At 34.8% G+C, this 24,658-nt stretch overlaps 1 protein-coding gene across 1 annotated transcript in view; it reads left to right on the top strand.

Annotated features, from left to right (window-relative positions):
• Positions 1–24,658, top strand: part of LOC128221076 (intermembrane lipid transfer protein VPS13A-like) — a 115,777-nt gene that overhangs the window by 65,328 nt on the left and 25,791 nt on the right. The window contains exons 43-61 of the mRNA XM_052929518.1: positions 162–249; positions 2,545–2,559; positions 4,932–4,996; positions 6,805–6,924; positions 8,368–8,493; positions 9,174–9,335; positions 10,129–10,251; positions 10,532–10,681; positions 11,003–11,161; positions 11,401–11,564; positions 11,706–11,811; positions 12,117–12,248; positions 13,200–13,286; positions 13,770–13,883; positions 14,204–14,305; positions 15,020–15,112; positions 17,201–17,293; positions 19,936–20,040; positions 20,509–20,658. Coding sequence (XP_052785478.1) covers positions 162–249; positions 2,545–2,559; positions 4,932–4,996; positions 6,805–6,924; positions 8,368–8,493; positions 9,174–9,335; positions 10,129–10,251; positions 10,532–10,681; positions 11,003–11,161; positions 11,401–11,564; positions 11,706–11,811; positions 12,117–12,248; positions 13,200–13,286; positions 13,770–13,883; positions 14,204–14,305; positions 15,020–15,112; positions 17,201–17,293; positions 19,936–20,040; positions 20,509–20,658 — 2,154 coding nt within the window. The remainder of the gene's footprint in view (positions 1–161; positions 250–2,544; positions 2,560–4,931; positions 4,997–6,804; positions 6,925–8,367; positions 8,494–9,173; positions 9,336–10,128; positions 10,252–10,531; positions 10,682–11,002; positions 11,162–11,400; positions 11,565–11,705; positions 11,812–12,116; positions 12,249–13,199; positions 13,287–13,769; positions 13,884–14,203; positions 14,306–15,019; positions 15,113–17,200; positions 17,294–19,935; positions 20,041–20,508; positions 20,659–24,658) is intronic.

The following is a 24,658-nucleotide window of genomic DNA, read 5'->3' as shown; positions in this document are numbered from 1 at the left end:
TTGAGCAGTCAAGAAAAATGAACAAATATTGAGCACCAACAGCATGAAGTTATAGGCTTGATGTAGCTGCCATAGGTCTGTAGTTCTGATTGCCCTGAGCATACCACTTGAACGTTGATTGATAGCAAACTTACCAAGATGATTGTTTATTCACCCTACAGGAGGAGGCTACAGCGGAAGAAGTGGTACCAGCTGACCTGTGGCAGTTCAAGAGGATACAGGACTGTAACTTCTGGTTCCTCAAGGCCGGTATGTATTGTGAAGCCTTTTTTGTAGTGGTGGTATTTGAAATGATATGATTTGAATGTTTTGGACAATAAGATATCAGAAGTAATCAGTGAATGAGTCATTAAGGCATGACTTAATAGATTACTTATAATATGCCACCCTTTGGAAGATGTACCATGCTGGTTAGCGTTGACATTTTGGCTAAATGATTCGACTAATTTGAAAAAATATTACAATTTATTTTTTATAAATGTGATGTTTGTAGAAGCATAACAGTTTACTCACTGTAACTTTGATTTAAGCATGTTTTAATTGTATTGCGTATTCAATTGCACAATCAAATTTACTAATATGCGAGAGACCAGTGGTAACTTCATATTTCCTATTTTACAAGTGTGTGTGTAATCTTAAGTCTGAAATCATTTTTAGCTCGTCTGTTTTTCGAAGAAAAAAAGTCGAGTTATTGTGATAGCCTTGGCGTCGTCGGCGTCGTCTGCGTCTGCGTCTGCGTCGTCGTCGTCGTCCAAAAACTTTAACCTTACCTCATAACTCAAAAACCGTTCAACATTTTCACATTAAACTTGCTACACGTGTTCCTATTAACACTATGCATGTTTATAGCAGGTCATATAATTTTGCCTTTAATTAATATTGAGTTATCCCCCCTTTTCGACTTAAAAAACAGACGAGCGTTGGCACCCACTCCGCGGTGCTCTTGTTTCAAGAAAAATTGTGCATTAAGAAATTGTTCAGTATGAAATGTTGACTTTAAGAAGAAAATCATAAAATAAGAAATTGTGATGTGTGAAATTAATGAATTTTTGTAGGGAAATGACAAAAGTATGACTGATGAAGTCACCAAGTTGGTCTTTCATATTTGCGCATTTTTGTACCTGCCTGATTTAGCTTTCTTTTCAAGGACAATATTTTGTCTTTGCATTCCATGTATTTTTGTAAATTTAACTTAAGCATGTTCCATTCCTTTCATACATGCATCTACAAAGACTGCTTTAATTTTGAAAATTAGCTCATCTGTTTTTAGCTCAAGGTGAGCTATTGTGATCGCCCTGTGTCCGTCGTCCATCGTCGTCGTCCATCTTCAACAATTTGACTGTTAACACTCTAGAGGTCACAATTTGGGCACTATCTTAATAAAACTTGGTCAGAATGTTACCCTCAATAAAATCTTGGATGAGTTTGATATTGGGTCATCTGGAGTTAAAAACTAGGTCACCCTGTTAAATTAAAGGAAAAGCTTGTTAACACTATAGAGATCACATTTATGACTGTATCTTCAGGAAACTTGGTCAGAATGTTAATATTAATACTCTCCAGGTCAAGTTCGAATCTGGGTCATGTGCGATCAAAAACTAGGACACCAGGTCAAATTGAAGGAAAATCTTGTTAACACTCTAGAGGTCTCATTTTTGACTGTATCTTCATGAAAGTTGGTCAGAATATTTATATTAATAATCTTGTAAGTCAAGTTTAAATCTGGGTCATGTGTGGTCAAAAACTAGTTCACCAGGTCAAATCATAGGAAAAGCTTGTTAGCTTTCTAGAGGTCACATTTATGAATTTATGTTCATGAAACTTAGTCAGAATGTTTATATTAATTAGCTCTAGGCCAAGTTCGAATCTGGGTCATGTGCGGTCAAAAACTAGGTCACCAGGTCAAATTTAAGGAAAAGCTTGTTAACACTCTAGAGGTGACATTTATAAAGGTTTCTTCATGAAAAGTGGTCAGAATGTTAACATTAATTATCTCTAAGTCAAGTTTAAAACTGGGTCATGTGTGGTCAAAAACTAGGTCATAAGGTCAAATCATAGGAAAAGTATTTTAACACTCTAGAGGCCACATTTATGACCATATGTTCATGGAACTTGATCAGAATGTTATTGTTGATGATCTTTATTGGATCAGGTGAGCGATTAAGGGCCTTCAGGGCCCTCTAGTTTACAAGTAAAAATGGTATTGTTGAATGTTGTTGTTGACATCGGAGTCATTGCAAATAGCTTAGTGGCCACAGATTCCCAAGTTAATAAAACACACCAAAATATTGCTAGTAATTTTTTACCTGTACACAAATTATTACCATTTTTTGTTTGTTTTGATCATAAAAGTCAAATGAGTTAAACATAATCATGCATAAAATTAAATATGTTTCTTTTGTTATGAAATTAAATATTGCATGGTGGTTAAAAATCGCGAGAGAAAACCACACAAAGTTGAAGCAATACATGTATAGTTTTATATATTTCTTAATGTTTGCCTTTTAATTGGTATAACCGTTTGATTCTGTTCTGTTTTTCTAGGCGAGGGAACTTCAGGTATAAAGATAGTTTCTTCTGTTAGAATTGCTCCTTGTACACTGCTAAACTTGGTAAAATGTATAACCTGCAGGTGAAAGAAATACTAGTCTAATGTAGTGAAAAAATTCTGGTTCAGGGTTTGCTTATAATAAACTGAGACATTGGACCATGAAATACCCAGTAGTTCAACTCAGCAAATTATATACAGCATATTAGGTTGCTTTATCATAAGTTTTGCCCATGAAACAAATGATACCCTTTTCCATTTCTTTTACAATTCAGAAAAATGCCTCAAAGTATGATTGTAAAGTTGTTAAAGTAACTGATGCATATTTATGTACAAGTAAGTGCTGTGAGATTAAAAAGTGATTGGCTTATATGACTCTTTACTAATACATGCTAATGTGGTGATCAGCACTAAATGTAGATCCCAGAATGTATTACAAAATCTGTTTCTATGGTTTTGCATATGATTAATTATTATATGGAAATGAAAAGGGGATTGGTTTGTTTGGAAATGAAGTAAGAATTGACATTTCTGGAATTTAATAAACAAAGACTGGCAATGATCATATACCACCATCTAGATGGAATTGCATGGTATATTGAATAACAATTATTTATTATTTCTTTGTATTAAAGTTTAATAGAGTGGCACAGTAGTATAATCAACTAATCTAGCTAACATTACCATTTCTTGTATTTAGATCTTTTAGTAATGTTTTTTACAGCTGTCATTTGTTTCCTACTCCTCTTTGCATGTTCGGCTGTTGCATGCCAAGTATCATGTACTCCACCCTTGTCTCAGCATATAAATAACAAGCTTACTTTTTGAAATTTTGTTTATAATAAGTAGATATTTAACTGATCAGTCAAGGCCAAGTTTATATTACCCTCTTACTATGCAGGGGAAATTGTTTTTAGCACAGATGTCTGTCTATCTGTCCGTTTGTCCATCTGTCACACTTTCATTTCCGCTTCATATCTCTGAAACTCCTTGAAGGATTTTCATGAAATAGTGTATAATTGTCACCACATTGAGACAACTTATAGAACCCACAATGCACTTCCATCAAGGCTAATGGTGAAAGTCAGAGCCAAGGTCAAATTTTGAGCCATAATTTCCTAGTCTGCTCCATATATCCTAAATCCCTGGAAGGATGTTTATGAAATTTACCACATCGAGATGACGTGCAGAACCCATAAAACAGGCACCTGGCTCAAAATCAAAGGTCAAAAGCTGAATGCATAGATTTTGTTGCTGCTACTAGCGCCTACCATAATTTCCTGAAAGGATATACATGAAACATTGGTAAAATGTTAACCAAATTTACACGACATGCAGAACTCGAACACCAGACACTCCATCTCAAGGTTACAGTTAAAGGTGAAAGATTCATGCTATAGATTTCATGATGGCTCAATATGTCTTAAACTCCTCGAAGGATTTTCATGAAACTTTGGAAAATGTTCACGTCATTGGCACAGCACTCTCAATCCACTCCATTATAACATCAAAAGTAGTTGAATAGAATGAGACAAGCATGGAGGAAGACATCTGATTTTGTGTCCAAAAGCAACTGTCTAGTTTCAGTTTGCAAGTAAACTTGTGATCTTGTATATTCTAGTATTCGTAAAAGGGCCCCTGTTTTTCTACCGCTGTTTTATATGTTTCATCGTTCTAAAGCCTGGCTGTTACAATCACAGTTAAGGTTATGATTCATCCAGATTGACCATAGCTGTAACTTGAAGCAGATTCGATACGATTGTACTATGATACTTTACAATCCTATACGCCATAAGTGAATAGTCATGACCAACCAAAGGTAATCCTGATGAATGGTACAGAGGTCATTCTTGACCACTCGCACTGAAGTATCATTAAAAAGAGAGACAATTATCTGCAATGACTCACAAATTGCCACAACCGCCTATGCGATGACTGTACAATTATGTCTGATTGAGTTACAAATTCACTAAGATTGCACAAAACCGTTTAGCAAGAAAAGTAGCTGCACATATCCTGAGGGTTCATGTTTCACCAGGATAACCAACAACTCTCCAAGATTCATAAAGATGGGCACAATGAATGTATGCATGAATTTCCAAGAATCATCTCAATTTTTTCGACCTTTAGCAAAACTTACCAACACTGAGATGGTAAAGCCAGGCTGTTGATGGGTTAGCATTTTGCTGGTATAATTACAGTTATCTGAGAGTTTGTTTTTGTGGTTTTAAGAAAAGGTCCTGATATTAAAAAGATGCTAGCTAACTCTTGTAATTATCCCTTTTCTTCATCACTTGTTTAATAAATCCTGTGTCTACAAAATTAGTTCAATGACTACTTTGAGGCAGTTTTATATCTTGGTTCCTGGCTCGTATATTTGCAGTTGACACAGAGCCATTAAGCTTGGGAACTGGTGTGGAGGAACCACTTACAGAGAGGGGAGAACAGGTTAGTCTACTATTGCAGAAAAATGGAGGAGTTAGGATGTAAAAATAAATTTCTTTTATTTATTTGGAGATAATGGTAAAATATTTGTACATAAACATAAATTATTCAATAAAAGATTATGTGACCATTATCAGCTTTCCTTTACGAATTCGTACCCTGTCGGTGAGCATTCATAGTCTTGTTATGAATTTGAAATTCTTAAACTGAAGATGTAAAGAAGACCTTTATATCACTGTCCAAATTTATAATGGATAGTTTAGTTCATAAATGAACAGAATGTCTTATATCTATACAGAAATATAAGGAAAGGGTAAAGTGAAAAACCGTTCGAATTGCCTCTTAACCCACCCCTATGAATCCTGTGTTCCTTGTGTTCTGTTATGTAATAATCAGGAATGTTTGAACTAAGTGAAATTTTATATAAAGTTTGAATTTCTTTTTGCTTAGATTTTTCATTTTGTTTTTCACTTTTCTTTTACAAGGTTTCCTCTTGTTTGCATTGAGATTTTTAGTGCAGTACCATTTTTTTCACATACAATTAGAAGATGAAGAACAATAGCCAATCAATTTCTATTTGTCATCTAAAGATTCGCAATTAAACTAAAATATTTACACCTCAACTTCCATTCCTTAAATGAATTGCCTTTCGGCAATTGCGTTCATCAATCGATGAACGCAACATCTTCGGATATGTTCGGATCGTAATTCATTGCATAACAATATACATGAAAGCTATTGATCTTGTTATTGGTTGTATTGTGTCTGCAGGTCCCGTAAAATATAGATCAACATTTTTAAAAGTGTTAGTTTATTATATTTTAAATATATTAGTAACAGAAGTGTTTCAATTTTACGTTTTAAAGTGATTTCAAGTGGTTGATCTTTTCCCACGTTATTGTGACGTCATTTGAAAAAAATGTTTCCGGTTATAGTCGGGTCGTTCTATTTACAGAATGGGTAAGAACGGATTACTGAAAGGTTTTCTTAAATGAAATGAACTATTTTTTTAACAATTCTTGAATGAAATAATGAACTATTGGTGTAAATATAAGGAATGAATTGCGGGGTTGATGTCATTATCGGGGATATGAACGCAATTGGGTTGGTCAAAGTACGCGTGGAGTCCTTCGGACTCCACACACATTGACCAACCCAATTGCGTTCATACCCCGATAATGACATCAACCCCGCAATTCATTCCTTAAATTATTATCTATAAACTTGGTTAAATGGATAAGCATTGAATAAGTATGTACCCATATGTTCCTCACCCTCGTATTACATGGATCTCCTTGAGTTATTATTATATGTGCAAGGCGTTTCTGGAAAATTGAGATATTTGCTTCTATTCAGATGTAGTTTGCTCAGTTCTATTGCCATTCAGTGTGTGTTGAGCTAACATTTCTAACCATGAATTCACAATTTCAAAATGTACTAACTTCCAAAATAAACATTGCTTTTGCATATCAATTTCTTATTGTGCTTATTGTCAAAAAAGGCGACGTAAGTAGTCTTAAAATGAAGTTTTGTCAAGGCAGTGAGTAAGTGTAAGACCTCTAGTACATTTTGTATGGTCATATATGCTTATATTGAACATTTTTTAAGCCATGCATCTCAAAACATTAAATTGACATAATTTTGTCTTCCAGGGGTCTATATAGTCACATGCATAATGCTGAAAAATAGTATAATAGTTCCTTCATCCATTACAATGCCTAACAAATAGCTAAGATATACCCTATACCTGAAACAGCTAAAACAATAGCATTTTTTAAAGGTTATATTGATTGATGTTTTGCATGTTGCAGCTGATCCTGAAAGTGCCGACAGTTGTGGTGAAGATTGAAGGAGGCGTTGGCAACAGAACTGTGCCTCTGCTGATAACTGACATGTCATTTGAGGGCGAAGTTAGGGATTGGACAGGAAAGGTATATCATAAAAAAATTTTCAATTTATTTTTTAAAGGTAAGATGTATTGTCATAACATGGTGTCAGTCTTGTACTTAACTTAAACAGTCTTTTAAGATAAATGCATTAAACATAGTACACAATTATACCAGTACACAGTTCACATATGTGTAGTAAATGGGAAGACTTAAGTTGTAATAGATTTGGAGTTGTGTCCCTTCATCAACTTAGAAAAAACACCACAATTTACTGATATAACATCTTCAGATATTACAAACAGAATTTTTTGGGCCGATTTCTTGTCAGTCATACAAACTTTTTTGACAGAAAATATTTTTTAGCCTACAAAGGACAGAAAATAGCATAGTCTTTATAGGCTAAAAAATATTTTTATATCCTTTCTGTCAAAAAAGTTGTTTAAAAATCAACATTAAATACTTACATTTTCACCGGTTGTGAGCTATGATGACCCATGTGAGAACCCCTTTGAAGTCATGTGACTCCTCCGTCTGATTGCGCAGTGTTAGCTCAAATGTGATTTGGCATGATTGTTACTATTTAAAGATTTTCAGAAAATCATGATTGAAAGTGACTGGGGTCAAACATCCTTTCAAGTTTACAGTACAGAGGGCCTAGCGTCTTGCTATTTTTAACCACAAATAATTAATATCATATAATTATACACTACATTGTATTCAATATTTCATTCTCACAAGTTTAACAAGGGCATTCATCAAGTGCACATAAAGTGACAATAGTGTCTGAAAACTGTTGTAAAGCATAATAGTCAGGAATCAAACTACGTTTTGAGTACAGACAAAGTGATGTGTAGATTATGGGTAATAAAACTGAATGTGATGGGCGTTATATATGCTATAGTATAGGGTATAGTGAAAATTTGATTAAAAAGATAATGTCACAATATTGCAATATCGTGGCAATAAGTAAAATTTGCAAAAAACATATGGTTGGTTGTGTATCTGAAATGTTCCGAGGAGTTGGTCATATCCGGAGTTTACTGTATCTGCCTCAAGCCTGTCTATAAAATGGTCCTGCTACCACTCTACGTCTATTGCTTATTGTAAAGTGTTTAACACATTTACAGCGTTCCCATTACAACTTTACTTGGAAGATCAGAATATTAATTTGTTTGATAGACCATGCTTATTATACAGTGTTTTTCCGGCCTTTTTAGGCACTGAAATTCGGCCCCTATCCCTTCCTGAAAAATTATGTAAATTTTTCCCAGCCCCAAGGAAAAAAATTCCCTTTAAACAATAAAAGAGGATCATTGACCCCATTTAGCAAATGAATCAATAAAATGCCATCCATGAAATATATGTCCATAGGTTTGTTGAATAAAAGCTTTGAAAACAAGTTTTATATGAATAATAATAATAATATTGATGATTATTTTTAGGCCCACAATACACAGGTAGTGTATAATTTTATATCTGTTTCAGCTGTCTGTGGAGAGCAGGCTGAAACTGGAGGTGGCCTACTACAATGAGAAGGTGTCAGTCTGGGAGCCGTTGTTGGAACCAGTCTTACATGAGGGCAAATACAGGAGATGGGAGCTATCCCTAGAGGTAGGCTTGTAGTTCACAGTGGTTGATTATTGGAGGGCGTGTAGTTTATTATAGTTGATTGTGCGTTGTTAACTTTTAAAGGTGAAATGTTTTATGATGTGCTCATGTATTGAACATTGAAAAAAGTAAGTACAATTAAAAAGGTTGACTCAAATCGGGTTAGGAATATCGCAGATCATAAGTGTATTTGTGAAACTTCTAGAACAGTACCAATTCCATGGTTAACAATGATGACGGCCTGAACAATCGGCCAAATTGATTTGAAACATTTTACTTCATTTTGTGGATTTAAACTCCAGTACACTTTATTGGTCTTCTTCATTGTCATTTTCGTAGTGGTATACCATATATATATATATTATGAATTGTATAATATTTCATTATCTTACATTTGCAACATTTATACTAACAATGTATATGAAAGTTGGTTAAAATGCATGGGGTTGGGGTTGGGGGGGGGGGGGGGTGTTACGACTCATCATAGAGGCCTTAAGCAAAATCCTTTTATATCAGAAATCTGTAGGAGCTGATATGGAAAGAGGTGGCCAAATATAACTCTGACCCCTTTTAAACTGTATTTGGTACTAAAGAAAATGTTGACTACAGTTCCTTTTTATAAGTCTTATAAACAGAATTTGTTTTCGTTTTTGAGTAACACAGTTTTCTTGTATGCTATTCAGGTGGAGAAAAATGAAGATGTGGACCTGGGTCTGGATGAAGATGAGGACACGGACAATATCCGCCTACCACCTCCGAAAATGAGCATCAATATCAAGTCTACAGACTCCCTGAATCTGACCATGACAAAAGCATGCCTGGAAAGCCTCACCAACCTGGGAAAGGTGGGTTTTCCTCCTGTTTTATTCCCTTTGTGGATAACGTTGTTATAGATACTGAAAAAGCAATGCTGTCATCATCAAAAAATGTTCAAAGATATGTAAATGAAATTTAGATCATGTGTTGCCATAGACAATGTGCAAATATGTAGCAACACCTAAACTTGGGCTTTATTACTTGTAGATATATGCCCTGTTTCAATGGGAAAAAGGCATTTATATATTTCTGCATTGCTTTAGTAACCTACAATTATATTTGTTAAATAGGAGTATCATCTCAATTTCAAATAAATGTGCATACTTTTAAAACTGTAGTGTGACCAAGGTCTTACAAAGGTAAGGTGTTGATATATTTTTGAATTCCTCTTGTAACCTAGAATAAGAATTTTCAAATAGTATCGCCTCAGTTTCAAACAAATGTGCAGATTTTCTAAATCTGAGTGTGACCAAGTTCAGAAGAGGGGGAGTGATATTAAGATTGCCCCTAATCATTCATTTCTGAAAAAAGCTACATAAAATTGGCTCTTTCAAATACCCAGCAGCAACATGAAGTCGTTTGGAATTACCATGTGTATAGAAACCTACAAACTGTAGTATTAATGACTTGTTTGATTCCATCCCTGTATTCATAGTGTTGCGTTTCAGTTAATAATGTGTATTTTAATACACTCTCCAAACATAAATTTGTATCATAATGTCTGAAGAATCCCGGAAGTCGACAATGGCAAAGGCCTTTGACAGAGCAAGAAATGGATTCATCTAACAGCTCAGTTCAAATGATATTGAAACTGTGTTGCAGGCATTTGGTGATGCCTACCAACTGGTTGAGCCCACGCTGAGGGCAGGAGAAGTGTTGGACCCTTTCATCATACGTAACGAGACTGGCGAAGACCTAATGCTGAAACTGGACAATACCTTTGAGGTAGAAATTATGATAATAACTCTGATGCACTTTGTTGTACAACCTGGTGCTATATTGGTTGAATGTGGTGTACATAGGTATGCTGTTTTGGTCAATGAAAATTATAAATGCACACATAAAAACATTGTGGAAATGTTCAATATTCCAATTTAAAAATAAAAATAAAAGTTATGCTGAAAGTCTGGTTACATACACTGAAACAGTTGAATATCAAGATTTCGTTGACTGCAAATGCCTCTCAGAACTGTCAAACATACATAAATTGTGTATATCTCTCCAGATGCCAGAAACAGCAGTAAATACCAAGGTGAGACTAAGGTCTGGTGACATTCTACCACTCAAGAACAAGGAAGCAGGAAACAAACTCAGCAGGCAGGCATCTGTCATCCGGGCAACTCAAAACCAGGATGAGAAGAAAATGATCTTCCAGGTATGTGCCAAGCTGATTAAGTCTGAATCATATCTCCCATAAGAGACAGTGTTTCAGATGAGAGCATTAGTCAATGAGATATTTATGGTGATATTCGAAGCCGAATGGTTTGACATGAAACTGAAATGGTACGAGTTTATTTGGAAGGTGATTATTAGGGAAAAAAAATTGAGGCTATGTAAATGCATTTAAAGTCTGTCCTTTTGTCTGTCTGGATATGTTTTGTTGACTTTGGACTTTCTTGACTTAAATATTATCTCCATATTCAAGCTCTAAAAGGCAATGAAAAGCCAAAAAACGGACAGTTTATTCATTATTCAGGTTGAGAAATTTGACACCCCGAAAGAACTGAACATCAAGAGGGCAGAGAAGAGGCTGTTCCACTTCACCAAGTCGAAGGACACTGACCAGTGGGCAGTGGTGGCAGACACCAGTATACACCTGGGACAGAAAACACTCATATTCAGATCAGCTGTGCAGGTATATACAATCATGTATCTATTAATTTCTCATTACCAAAATTATTGAGTGTTTCAGTGGCTGATTTATCAAGTGAGTATTTGATGGACATACTTCGTAACAGATTGATTTGTCTGTTCGTTTATTCATTGATTGATTGATTGATTGAAAGATTGATTAAATGGTTGAATGAATGATATGTTTCTAACTTATTCCATATCACACCTTTCTATTTGAAAACAAATCATTGAATGTTTAAGGTGAAAAACCATCTGCTCTTGCCAGTGGATGTCTACTACAAAGATCCAAGCACTGGGAACGTGAAGCTGATCTCACACATCAACCCGGGACAACTATACAGTCTCCCCCTTAACACAATATACACCACCACTAGCCAGTTCATGTTCAGACCAATAAAAGATGGGTGAGTTCTGTATCTTTTCTATGCTTCCATATCTAACTTGTTCATGTTAAATCACTTAACAAGCTATCCCACATCAATCACATGAAAAAATAATGAGTGAAGAAGTAAATGATAAAATTAGAAGTGTACTGCTATTTGCAGGTGTGTTGAGCTGAGTGAGCCAATTTCCTGGAGAGGGGCTGAAAATCTTGGCCTGAAACAGCTGGCCTGTAAGGGAGACAACGTGCACCAACCATTCTATATCAAGGTAAAATGCATTTATGATCTAATTTAAATATTTAAAAGATGGACATTATTGACAAAACTGACCATCATGCAGTTAATCAAATTATCAATTGTTGTTTTATAAATTTCCTGATGTCTCTGAAATACATTAAAAAGTCATAAAAGTATATCACCATCCAGATTTACCAAAGTAGATAACATGTTGGTAGTAAGGTACATAAAACCAGAACTTTTGGTTTAAAATATTTGCTTTGTTAATTGCAGTTACCATATTTTTTTATGCCCAAAGTGATTTCTAATCTGTGTACTTTAATCATCTCATTACAGCTGAGAGCTGAAATAGAGGCTGTTTACTATGAGGGAGGAGAAATGCCATCGGCCAAGAGCACAGTGTTTCACCTCTATCCCACTGCTATATTCCATAATCTGCTGCCGTACGATGTCAAGGTCATGTTAGAGGTAAGTTCAAGGTTATTGTAACTAGCGGCTAAGTCAAGCTGTATTCTGTATGAAGGAGTTGACTTGCTCTTGGCCAAGAGTACAGTGTTTCACCTCTACCCAACTGCTGTATTCCATAATCTGCTGCCCTACGATGTCAAGGTCATGTTAGAGGTAAGTTAAAGGTTATTGTAGCTAGCGGCTAAGTCAACCTGTATTCTATATGAAGGAGTTGACATGCTCTTGGCCAAGAGCACAGTGTTTCACCTTTACCACACTACTTTATTCCATAATTTGCTGCCGTACGACGTCAAGGTCATGTTAGAGGTAAGTTCAAGGTTGTTGTAGCTAGCCGCTAAGTCAAGCTGTATTCTGTATGAAGGAGTTGACTTGCTCTTGGCCTAGGGCAGTGTTTCACCTGTACCCCGCTGCTGTTTTCCATAATCTGCTGCCGTACGGCGTCAAGGTCATGTTAGAGGTAAGTTCAAGGTTATTGTAGGTAAAAGCTTTGTAGAACTGTATACTATGAAGAAGTTGACATGGTCTTGGCCAAGAGCACAGTGTTTCACCTCTACCCCGATATTTCCATTATCTCCTGCCATATGATGTCAAAGTCATGTTAGAGGTAAGTTTAAGATCAATGTAGCTGAGGTAGAGGCAGTATTCTGTATGGTGGAAAACTCCCCTGGGCTGAGTGCACAGTGTTCCACCTATGATGTCAAGTTTCTTTCCATTGTAGTTGCTGTTTATTTAACCTCCGAAAGTGCTATATGAGTCAGTGCATAAAGATACACAGTAAGTGTAACTAGTGATCTTTGCAGTTCACTACACTTATTATATATCTTATACTTATATACTTATTTGCAGGGCACTGCAGATGAGATTTTGTTAGAAAAGGTTGTAGCATGCCACTAGATCAGTTTGTATCAGCAAAAACCATGGTGATGCTAATGTTTGGGATTATAATTGCAGGGCACAGAAGATGAGATGATGTTAAAGAAGGGATGTAATATGCCTCTGGATCACGCCTGTATTGGTAAAACCAACATGGAGGTCATGGTGAGTGATGATCATATTTGCTATTGATTTAAGCATGAATTGTCTTCATTCTTAGATTGTATAGTTTACATAACTCATTCTTACCCTTGATTTAGCTGGGGGGAGGGTTCTTAGTTGTCTGGTGTCGATATCAGGGCTGTCCTAGTCAGTGGTGGTGTTGTCAATTCTGGCATTCTCTTTGGGTTATTGTCAATGGTGTCATGAGAAAACTTTGACCATACTTTGAAAGTTGCTGAAAATAGTACATGAAAGTAGTAATTGTGTTATCAATTCAAATACATATATTTGTGGCAAGCGGTATGAATTCCGGCTTCAGTAATTGATTGAAATGCCAAATATTGACTGATGAGAACAACAGATTGGTATTACAAATTTGGCTTCTAGTGCCCTTTTTTGATTTCATTTTTTACATAATTTGACTATCTGTATATGTGTTATAACAATTTGTACACCATTAACTACCCAAACCTAATTTGTTTGCAGATATCAAACTACCTTGATAAGGATTGGCACGGACGCAGGGTCATAGACTTTGACATCCCGGAACTGTCAATTTTGAGTTTTGAGAGCTACCAAGGGAAGAAGAAAGTTACCATGGTTAATATATTTACTTTAAAATAAAAATAAAGGATTAAAGTGATTATAAAATATGGCATAGTAATTTTAACTGATCCTCCAGTGGAGTTGAACTGAACAAAATATAGAATGTAATCAAGGGAATTTTCTTAACCCAACATTATTTGTAATAGGAGAAAATAACCAGCATTTAATAATTTTCAAAACTAAATTTATATTTTTCAAATCAGAAATGATGATGATGTAGATCTTGGTTTGGTATGGTTTAGGACTTGTTTCAAGACTTACTTGTAATTTTCAGCACTCCAAATTAACCTTAATGTCCTGTTGCTCTGTTTCAGGACCTAGGCCTACACTTTAAGAAAGGAGAGGGTTCTATCAATGTGTCTGTGTTCAGCCCATACTGGATGGTAAACAAGACTACCCTGCTCCTCAGATATAAGGTGAGTCCTGTATATTATACCAGAGTGAATAATTCCTGGACAATTTAACCAAGAACTAGATCCTCACTTTAAGAAAGGAGAGGGTTCTATCAATGTGTCTGTGTTCAGCCCATACTGGATGGTAAACAAGACTACCCTGCTCCTCAGATATAAGGTGAGTCCTGTATATCATACCAGAGTGAATAATTCCTGGACAATTTAACCAAGAACTAGATCCTCACTTTAAGAAAGGACTGGGCTTTATCAATGTGCCTGTGTTTCAGCCCTTGCTGAATGGTCAACAGTACTGCTCCTCCAATATAAGGTTGGTCTATGATGTGTTTTGTCATCACTGTTGACCATTTAATCATTATTGTGTTACTGTTAATAAGTTAAAGTTTACATTTGTGTCTATAAATAGATGTTTATATCTTGTTACTATTTATGGGCAGAAGATAATGAACCAATTGAAAAGGACCCTGATGTTATCCAATATTTACTTAATATATCAATTGTTTTATCCATTGTTTGTGTTGAAATAGATACTAACATCATGTTACTATTTATAGACAGGAGACGACGACCCTGTGGAACCCTATTGAACATGCCCTAGATTTTAACCCAATATTTAACTTAATATAGAAGCATGACTCACAGTTGTGTCTTAAAATAGATACTTACATCATGTTACATCATGTCTAAAAATAGATACTTACATCATGTTACTATTTATAGGCTGGAGACGACGAGCCAATGGAACACGCCCCTGATGTCAAGGATATTATCATGTTCTCATTCAAGAAGGGATCTCTCTTCAGCAAGAAAAAGGTAATTGTTACAAGTTTGCTAAATTATTCGACTTTTATATAGCTTTTCTGATGTGTTGTTTTTGTAGGATACGAAAATGTTTCATGTGTGAATTGTACACTTATATGTCAAATTTAATGTTAAGATTGTGATGTTAGTTGTGAATATGTTTCTGTAGCCATGAACGTTTGGAGTAGGTTTTGTTTGTGATTTATGAACATTATCTAAATATGTTTTGCAAATTGTATTTAGGACTCAGAAAAGGTAAGAGGATTGAGTGTGTTACATGCCCTCTTCCGCCTTTGCCTGAATTAAATGTACAAGTAAATGAAGTATAAATTCTACTTTTACTTCTAAAATGTATATGTGCATATAAGTGCCGTTTTCTATACTTCAGCATATTATGCTCTTTCCATGCATATCTTGTTTTATAGTTCATTGCTCCAAACAGGCCAATCAGAGCTTGGTATTTTGTGCACAATCTCTATAATTCATGGTGCTCATGGCTGAGTTGGTTCATATATTAGGCTGAGATGTAACATTCAATGGTCCACTTACTTGAGTTTCAATGATAAACCGTAAAAGCCAGTTTAAGCCAGTTATAGTTCTTGTATTGCAAGTTGAACAAACTTGTTCCTACAGTCGCTGTTGCTCCCTTAGAATTAATTCTTTAATTTGATATACATGAATGATGACCTAAACACACCAGAGAGAAAATCTAAGAAATGCCAAAAAAACCAATACAAATGTTTCTATTATAAAAGATTTGTATTTTTATAATGGAACTTTATCTTTTGACGATTGAAGTTTGATATTTAATTTTCTTTGCTATAAACTCAATAGTAAATTGCTGAAGAATTGCGTATATATTTTATCTGCAATATTTTCCTTTGTACCAGGGTTTTAGTTGTTTAAGTTCTGATGCTGGGGTAAGCATTTCACGCTAGATTTTGAAGTGCCACACAACCTCATAAGTATTCTTGTTGTCCCTGAAAAATTCTCCATAGCGTTAAACCGTGATACTTGCAAATTAATTTCTTAACTTTTAATAAAGTAGAACAGGCATTGGAGAACTAATTTTTGATATGCATTAGAAAAATGTAGGGGCTCTAAACAGTTCCTGATGAATGTGACTGTGGTAATATGTAATAGGTTCAATTTTTTTTAAATAAAAAAATATTTCTAGATTGGTCAATATTATGATAAAATATATAAAGTAACTCATAATGCTACATTTACACTATGTACCCGGTGGCCAAGGCAGCCCCGTTTCAGACCACCGTGGAGAAAACGGGATAAATGTGAGACAGTGCGGGGTGACGAGATAACGTGACAGACCGTTATTGCCGTGCATGCTGGGCCTGATTTTTAAACTGTCAAAACATTTGCCACGGCAGCCACGGTGTGGATGAGAAACGTAGTAGGTCGTAGTAAAACGGGGTAAACGCAATGACACATGACAGTTCGTGACAGTACATAATAGGCCGTTACACAACTTATAAATTGTCCGTAGGGGGGTGGAAATCATATGTAATCCCCGGCATCTGAAGTTCCTTTCCAGTTTTGTCACGTTGTGCTTCGTTTTGTCACAAAATCTTCTTCATCTTGGGAATTCATGTTTACTTGTCGAAGTATTCTGATACAGTGATTGGTGTTGCTTGGGGGATTTTTTTTATACCGTGGACACAAACGTAATCCAAAGTTCTGCGGTGTTCGCGTTCGATGCATAGGAGGCCTTGACAAAACGTGGAAAACGCATCAGACCTGGATGAAGACGTGAACAATGTGAGGGATCCCATCAGAACATATCAGACCGGGACGCAACGTACATGTATCCCTGGTAGACTGTGCCCGGACCTTTTCGCCCCTGCGGCTTGTCACGGTTAGTTTGATATGACGTGAGGAAACTTAGCACAACCTAACAACACTTGTTTATTGAGACAAAAATGGCCACAATCCCACGGCGCAATATGTTTCGGGAAAACGGGGCTGTCATGGCTACCGGGAACATTGTGTAAACATAGCATTAGATAAAATGTAAAACAATACGGAAAATGTTGTCAAACAAACGTTATGCAAAACTGTTATGGAAGGCTACACTTTTTGAAGGATGACTTGCCAGAGAAAAAGACCGGCACCTTGGAACGAAAGAAGGAAGGAAAAAATAAGCCGAAAGTGAAAGAAATGAAGCAGAGTGGGAAAGTATGTTGGCATCCGCGCACGAGCCCAGGATGTTGACATGTGCTATATGATTTTTGTAACCTTGGCTTTTATGATAATAGGGCATTTGAAGGAAATATTGAAGAGTTTATGAACAATTTTATCTGCAAAGCTTCATTAACTCATAGAACAGTGAGATAATTTATAGGAGTGAAATTATTAATAATAGGACTTAGATGCACTTATCATAACTTATTTATAACAAAATTTATTTCCTTAAAGTTGCATAACTGTGCTTGAAAACAATAAAATAAAATTTTGCTGTAAAATATTTTAATATACAGATGTTTAGCATCTGCTGCATGTGTATGAATAGTTCTATATAAATGTGTATGAATAGTTCTGTATACACCAGTATGAATAGTTCTATATACACATCTGTGAATAGCTCTTTATTCACATTTATGAATAGTTCTATATACATGTGTAGTTCTATATACATTTGTATGAATAATTATACATACATGTAAATAGCTTTTAGCTCGACTATTCGAAGAATAGGTGGGCTATACTACTCGTCCCGGCGTCGGCGTCCGGTTAAAGTTTTAGGGCAAGTTGGGATTTTCACTTATAAGTCCAATACCCTTCATTCAATTGACTTAATACTTCACACAGTTGTTCAGGGCCATCACATGATGAGGTTGGATAACTCCATAGTATTCTTTACACAGATTATGGAACTTAGGTTAAAGTTTTAGGGCAGGTTGGGATATTTATTAATAACTTCTATACCCTTTGTCCAATTGACTGAATACTTCACACAGTTGTTCAGGACCATCACACAATGAGGTTACATAACTCCATATTATCCTAAATACAAGTTATGGCCCCTGATTGACTTAGGTTAAAGTTTTAGGGCAGGTTAAAGTTTTAGGGCAAGTTGGGATTTTCACTTAAAACTCCAATACCATTCATTCAATTGGCTTAATACTTCACACAGTTGTTCAGAGCCATCACATAATGAGGTTAGATAACTCCATATTATCTTTAATACAAATTATGGCCCCTGATTGTCCATGGAACTTAGGTTAAAGTTTTAGGGCAGGTTGGGATATTTATTAATAACTTCTATACCCTTCATTCAATTGACTTAATACTTCACACAATTGTTCAGGACCGTCACCCAATGAGGTTACATAACTCCATATCCTTAATTAATACAAGTTATGGCCCCTGATTGACTTAAAGTTTTAGGCAAGTAAAAGTTAAGAGCAAATTGGGATTTTAATAAAAAAAGCTTCTATACCATTCATTCAATGCACTTATTAAAAATCAAAATTATTTACGACCATCTTACAACAAGAAACATAACTCCATTTCAACCGTAAATACAAATTATGGCCCTTGATTTTTTTTTTTTTTTTTTTTTTTTTATTTCTTTTGAAAGGCATATTTGTATATTCTTAACCACATTTTCATAATGGGAAATCAAGTTATTTGAATGACTTGCGTCATTGTTCGGGCTTCAGCATCAAAGTCACCTTATATATGGAATAATTTTAGTTAGGTTTGACATAAAGAGACCAAACTTGGTAATATTACATCGTTATTGTATTCACTTCTAAGTCAAAGCGGCGTAGTCGTGCGCGCTGTCTTACGACGGCTCTTGTTATTACAGCTGTGACATATATATAAATATATTTCCTCTAATGCCTTATTTCCATGGTTAGTCACAATTTTCAGACCTGGTGTTCAATTTTGTCAGGCATTTTGCTAGAAAGGAATTATGATTTAATGGTTTGCACAGTCATCCTCGTACTGAAATATCATCATGTTGATTCAATGTGGTGAAAATGATAATGCAACCCTTTTCTACCTTTTTTATTGTCAGAAATAGATATAAAACTGCATAACTAAATGGTATTATTATCATTGTAGGTAAAATATTTAGAATTACTTATCAAAGTTAAAGTGGTTTATTAAGCGGATATGAAGGAATTTCATTCCATGTACGATATTTCTGTACAACTGTAATACCCTTATGCACAAACTTTTACTAATATTTGAAAATTTTTTTTTTACTTATTTTCAGGACATTATTATAGCTTACTGTGGCTAAATGCAGTTTATCTTTAAATTTTAGCTTAGATATTGACTATAGTGCATCATTTTGCAGAACTCAAGTGAGATAGTGCCATTCTTACATTGTATTGTGCAGAGACAATCCAATGAGGTTGCATTTGTTAATGAATGTTAAAATTTTTGGTGATTTACGATGAGTTCTGCTAGTTGCATGGCTTTATATTTTCTTCCATTTGGAAGAAAGCTTGTGACTGCTTTTATTGTTGTTATTTTATATACATGTACAATCTAATCAAGCAATGAGTTGCTTAAATGGCATGGTTTCTGTGTTTTATTTCAAGACCAGTTTTTAAAATGTGTTTGTGGGTAGGCAACACAACCCATCAGTAAAAATTATAAACAAAATTAAGATTTATATTTGATCAGATAATATATGTAAGTACCATGTTAACCAAATGCTATGTTAAAGCTTAAAATAATGTTCAGGTTTTATTTGGAATTCAGGCATTTCAATAAAATATCATATTTAACAGTGATACATCGAAAGACATGCTGTATTTTATTTGAATATGTTACAAGCTATCTGATTGGTCTATTTGCAGGCATCCCTATGTATTGGAGAAGGTGATTGGTCAGACAAGTTCTCTCTGGATGTTGTAGGCAGCTCTGGAACTGTGCAGAGCAAGAACAAAAACCGGACCTGGGAGGTTGGTTATTTGAAAAGAAACAATCCTGTTATCACTCTGGTATTTAGTACTCATTATTACTCTGATGGATAGTTCCTGACATAGTTCTGGAGACCTACATCTTTTATCTTAGAATTATATGCCCATGAATATGATTTTCATGCTAATGGCTATTATTGAGTTTGTATTGCAAACTATTACTACAGTTATGATAGTTGTTAAAACATTGACACTATGATGGGTAAACGTGCTAGCATATTTATCTTTACACATGGCTTATATCATTTTCATTTATCCTGAAACTCTTTTGGGGCTTATACGCCTACTACATACTATTCAAACTTCCCATGTAACCATAGTTATACTTAGTCAGCAAACATGCTGTCCTTTCAAGTTAAAGCCTAACCAAGGTGATGACATTCACATCCCCCCATATACTTAAATCATATGCAAATGTATTTTAAATGTTGAGTATTCCAATGTTTTTAGGTGGGAGTCAGCATAATCCTCTCCAGTTCAGGCCTGACAAAAGTGGTGACATTCACCCCCTTCTACATGCTAGTCAACTCTTCCCCTTACACTTACCAGTGCAAGGAAACTATAACAAGCAGTGAATGGATTGAAGTGCCACCCAAACAGGTTTGTTACTTTAAACTTAATTACAAACCAAGAATACCAAGTATGTGGTGTCCATCCTTATAATTCTCATTTCTCTTTATGATTAATGGGAACCAAGGTATTTGTTTTTATCCATTGAATGGACATCCACAATAGACAATGGGAAACAATGTTAGTTATCAAAGTTCAGTAGAAACCCATTGGCTTGATATTCCAGGGACAGGGCAAAATACTACAAGTCAAGTAGGAATGCTTACAAAGAGTTAAACAAAATTGGTCCTTAACATCCAGTTTGAGCCTACGAGGAATTTTAACAAAGAGATATCGAGCCAACAGGTTTAAATGTAGTGAGCATGAATTTCTTTTAGCTTGATTGTGATGAATTCTGATAACTGCTATAGTATCACTGTGTGTCTGTTTCCTGGGTAGAAACCAGTATGGGTGTTAATTTTGAGAGGCCGTGAGAAAGTACTGCTGGATCAAGCCCACAATCTCTTGAATGGCTCTGGTTCATTGCTCTCTTATTACATCATCATGTTCTGCATATCACATAGTAAATACTAATAGGACTAAGGTACATTAAAACCAATGATTTATTCCTAGGTGTATTAATTTTATACCAGAAGGTAGATGATAGTGCAAGTGTAAGACAATACAAACAAAACATTCTGCGCGAAATAAAACTACAAGCATTGAAAATGAAGTTTCAAGGACAAGCTTGTTAAATGTACATTTTGTCATATACTGTCTGGGGTGAGTTGCGTAGACATCTTTATGACCAGAGTCAAAATAGATGGATAGACCTAGGTGGCCCAGTCTGCTAAGGTACCATTGTCCATTGAAGTTGGTTGGTTAATGATCAGCAGTAGCAACTTACCCCTGATTTTCCAATCCATTTTGCATTCGTCATTCTACACTCAGAGGAAGCGACCTCAGATTTATAGTTAATAAGAAAATCCTAATTTAAAGCAGTTTAAAAATTAGGCTACATTGGTTAAAAATCAATTTAATTTGTTTTCATCCTTGGTAAAGTGAGAAAAGTGATATCTAAATTAGAATATTCCAAGAATTCACTATAATCTAATAAAAATTTGAGATATAATTATGAAGTGTAAAACTTTTAACAGGTGTTGTCACTATTAAATATTTACACCTCAACTTCCATTCCTTAAATGAACTGCATTTTGACAGTTGCGTTAACAATATACATGAAAACTATTGATCTTGTTATTGTTTGTATTGTGTCAGCAGGTCCCGTAAAATATAAATCAACATTTTAGAAAGTGTTAATTTGTTAGATTTTAAACATATTATTGCCATTAGTGTTTAAATTTAACATTTAAAAGTGATTTCAAGTGGTTGATCTTTTCCTGCATTATTGTGACGTCATTTGAAAAATGTTTCCTGTAACAGTCGGGTCGTTGTATTTACAGAATGGGTAAGAAAGGATTAATGAATGTTTTATTTTTTAAATGAAATAAGTATTTTTTTTAACAATTCTTCAATGAAATAACGAACTATTGGTGTAAATATAAGAAATGAAATGCGGGGTTGATGTCATTATAAGAGTTATGAACGCAATTGGGCTGATCAAAGTACGCGTGGAGTCCTTCGGACTCAATACACTTATACCAGCCCAATTGTGTTCATACACAGATAATGACATCAAGCCCGTAATTCATTCCTTAATTTTATTAATTATGTTCATGTTATTTCTACTTGGAAATAGGCTAATATTTCAGCTCTTAATATGCAACATTTTTGTCCTGTGTTTTTTTCTGCCACCACGTGTGTTTAACCTGTCCGTTTGTCTCCATCGAATGTTCGGGTTTCCTATAAGGTATGGCATTATCATTATAGTAAGACATGGCAACAATATTAAGAATAGTCCTAAAATATCGTACAGATTCCAAAAGATTTCTTTCCCTTTTGTGTGGACAATTTCACAAATAATATTAAAATTGTGTGACAAATTCATGGTAATTTCTATCCCTGATGTATAGACAATTTCAGCGATGTAATCTAGACAGTATATCAAATTGAGGGTTACTTCTTTTGCCTTTGTGTGGACATTATCACAAATATTATCAAGATAGTATGACAAATTGATGATAATTTCTATCCCGGATGTGAAGACAATTTCACAGACGTTCACAAGATGGTATAATAAGTTGAAAATAATTAATTTTCCAGCTTCATAGAAAGGTTCACTAATATGATATATAATGTAAAATACATTGGCAGTAATAGATTGGCATCCAGAGCTATATAAAACAATTAATATACCAACTCCCACAATAAATCAGCAAAAAAGAGATAAAAATGAATGATGTCAAGCCAACCATTTTCAGCATAGTTAACCCAAACTGGGTTAGGTTAAGAATGATCCACTTGACCAATGCATATACTTTCCAAATTGATATCTTCATATTTCTTATCCATATCAGTGTGATTGTCATTGGGAAAAGTTGATTTGTCTGATTTATTAATAGCCCCTCTAAATGTGGGGAAACAGTTTGTGTTTCTGCGTCTTGCATTGCTTTATTTTCCATTCTTTCTGTTTCTGGAAAAACTTCTTTCTTTTCAGTTTCATGCTGATTGTCAATAATGTATTTGATGTCATTTTCAAAATCATCAATTAGGTTTTGTATCGTCATGTTTTTTGGAAACGTGTATGTCAATGGATTGGTTTTGTCAATTTCGATCTCTTTTCGACACATCGGGCAAGGAAACATTAAATTGTTCCGTCCCTTTTTTCTTCTCTTCCTTATACACAATATCATACACACAGCGTGTGTTGACATGGCAACTGTCTCGGGTCCTTGAAAATCTCCATGCAGATTGAACATGTCAGAATCTGTCGTAATGTTTCAAGCACTGACAGTGCCATCGTTTACAGAGTTAAAGTATATGGGTAACCAATCTGAAAAAGAAACCATATGATTTGAAATAGATGAAGTCTTCTTTGAAACTCATATATTGCCTCATAGGTTAGAAAACAATGAACAATAGATGATATTTTAAAAAGTATGGTTGAGTACACAATGGCTTTGAAAATATTAGTATGAATTTAGTATTTACAGCATTTGTTGACGTTATGATGTGTTAAATAATGCTTATATTTATGCAACTTTCTGCTAACAATGACAATATACTTTGTTCTTAATAATCCATTTATTATTGAATAATATTCCTTTGTTTACATACTTTTATAAAAAAAGAGTTTGATATAAACTTGTAGTTTAAAATTCAGCAATAAATCACTCCCAAACTTAAGGTGCTATATGTAAAGAAAATAGATTTATTTATGTATGCATTTTGTTATTCCAAAATACTGAATGCAATATCGACCATTAAAATCTGATTTCACAAAATGGTAATAAAGAAATAACATTGTATCCAGCCAGCTAGATCACTTGGAGAGGTATCAGGTTACATCTTTTCAGTTTTTCAACATTCAATCTATTTCGGTTCAATCTATTTCGGTTCCATATTTTTGTCATACATAGGTGCATACCGCATTTATCCTCATACATGCAAATGCCTTAATAGTTGTGCAGGGATGTTTTAACCTCGGCAGTTTCACAGATTCTATGACCTTAAAGGGACTAGACACCAGTTGGTCCAAAAATCGGCAAAGTCAGTATTTCCTCAAAACAAGCCTAGAACTGTCAATGCGAGCTAGTAGGAGGCCAGTTATACATCATTTTACATGATTGAAAGAATAAAATCATCACTCATGTTGCTGTCTTATATAAGTTTTCCCATTTAAAAATAGTGCATATTGGTTTCCCAGTTAAAATCATACCTGTTAATGAGTACAAATAAATATACCAACGCTATTTTAAAACTTACTGGGATTTAAGTGATAGACAACCCAAGTAAATTTCAAATCGAAAAATGCGCAAATACTGCATTTGATGCATGTGTAGTAAGTGATGGGATACATCAGTAAGTGAGACTCATTGCATTGTACACAACAATGTCAATTTTATTTCAATTTTGGACAATTTTTTTTCAG

The sequence above is a fragment of the Mya arenaria genome, chromosome 16, assembly GCF_026914265.1.
Source record: "Mya arenaria isolate MELC-2E11 chromosome 16, ASM2691426v1".
Classification (NCBI taxonomy): domain Eukaryota; kingdom Metazoa; phylum Mollusca; class Bivalvia; order Myida; family Myidae; genus Mya; species Mya arenaria.
The sequence above is the reverse complement of the archived record's forward strand: the minus strand, read 5'-3'. Positions and strand labels throughout refer to the sequence as shown.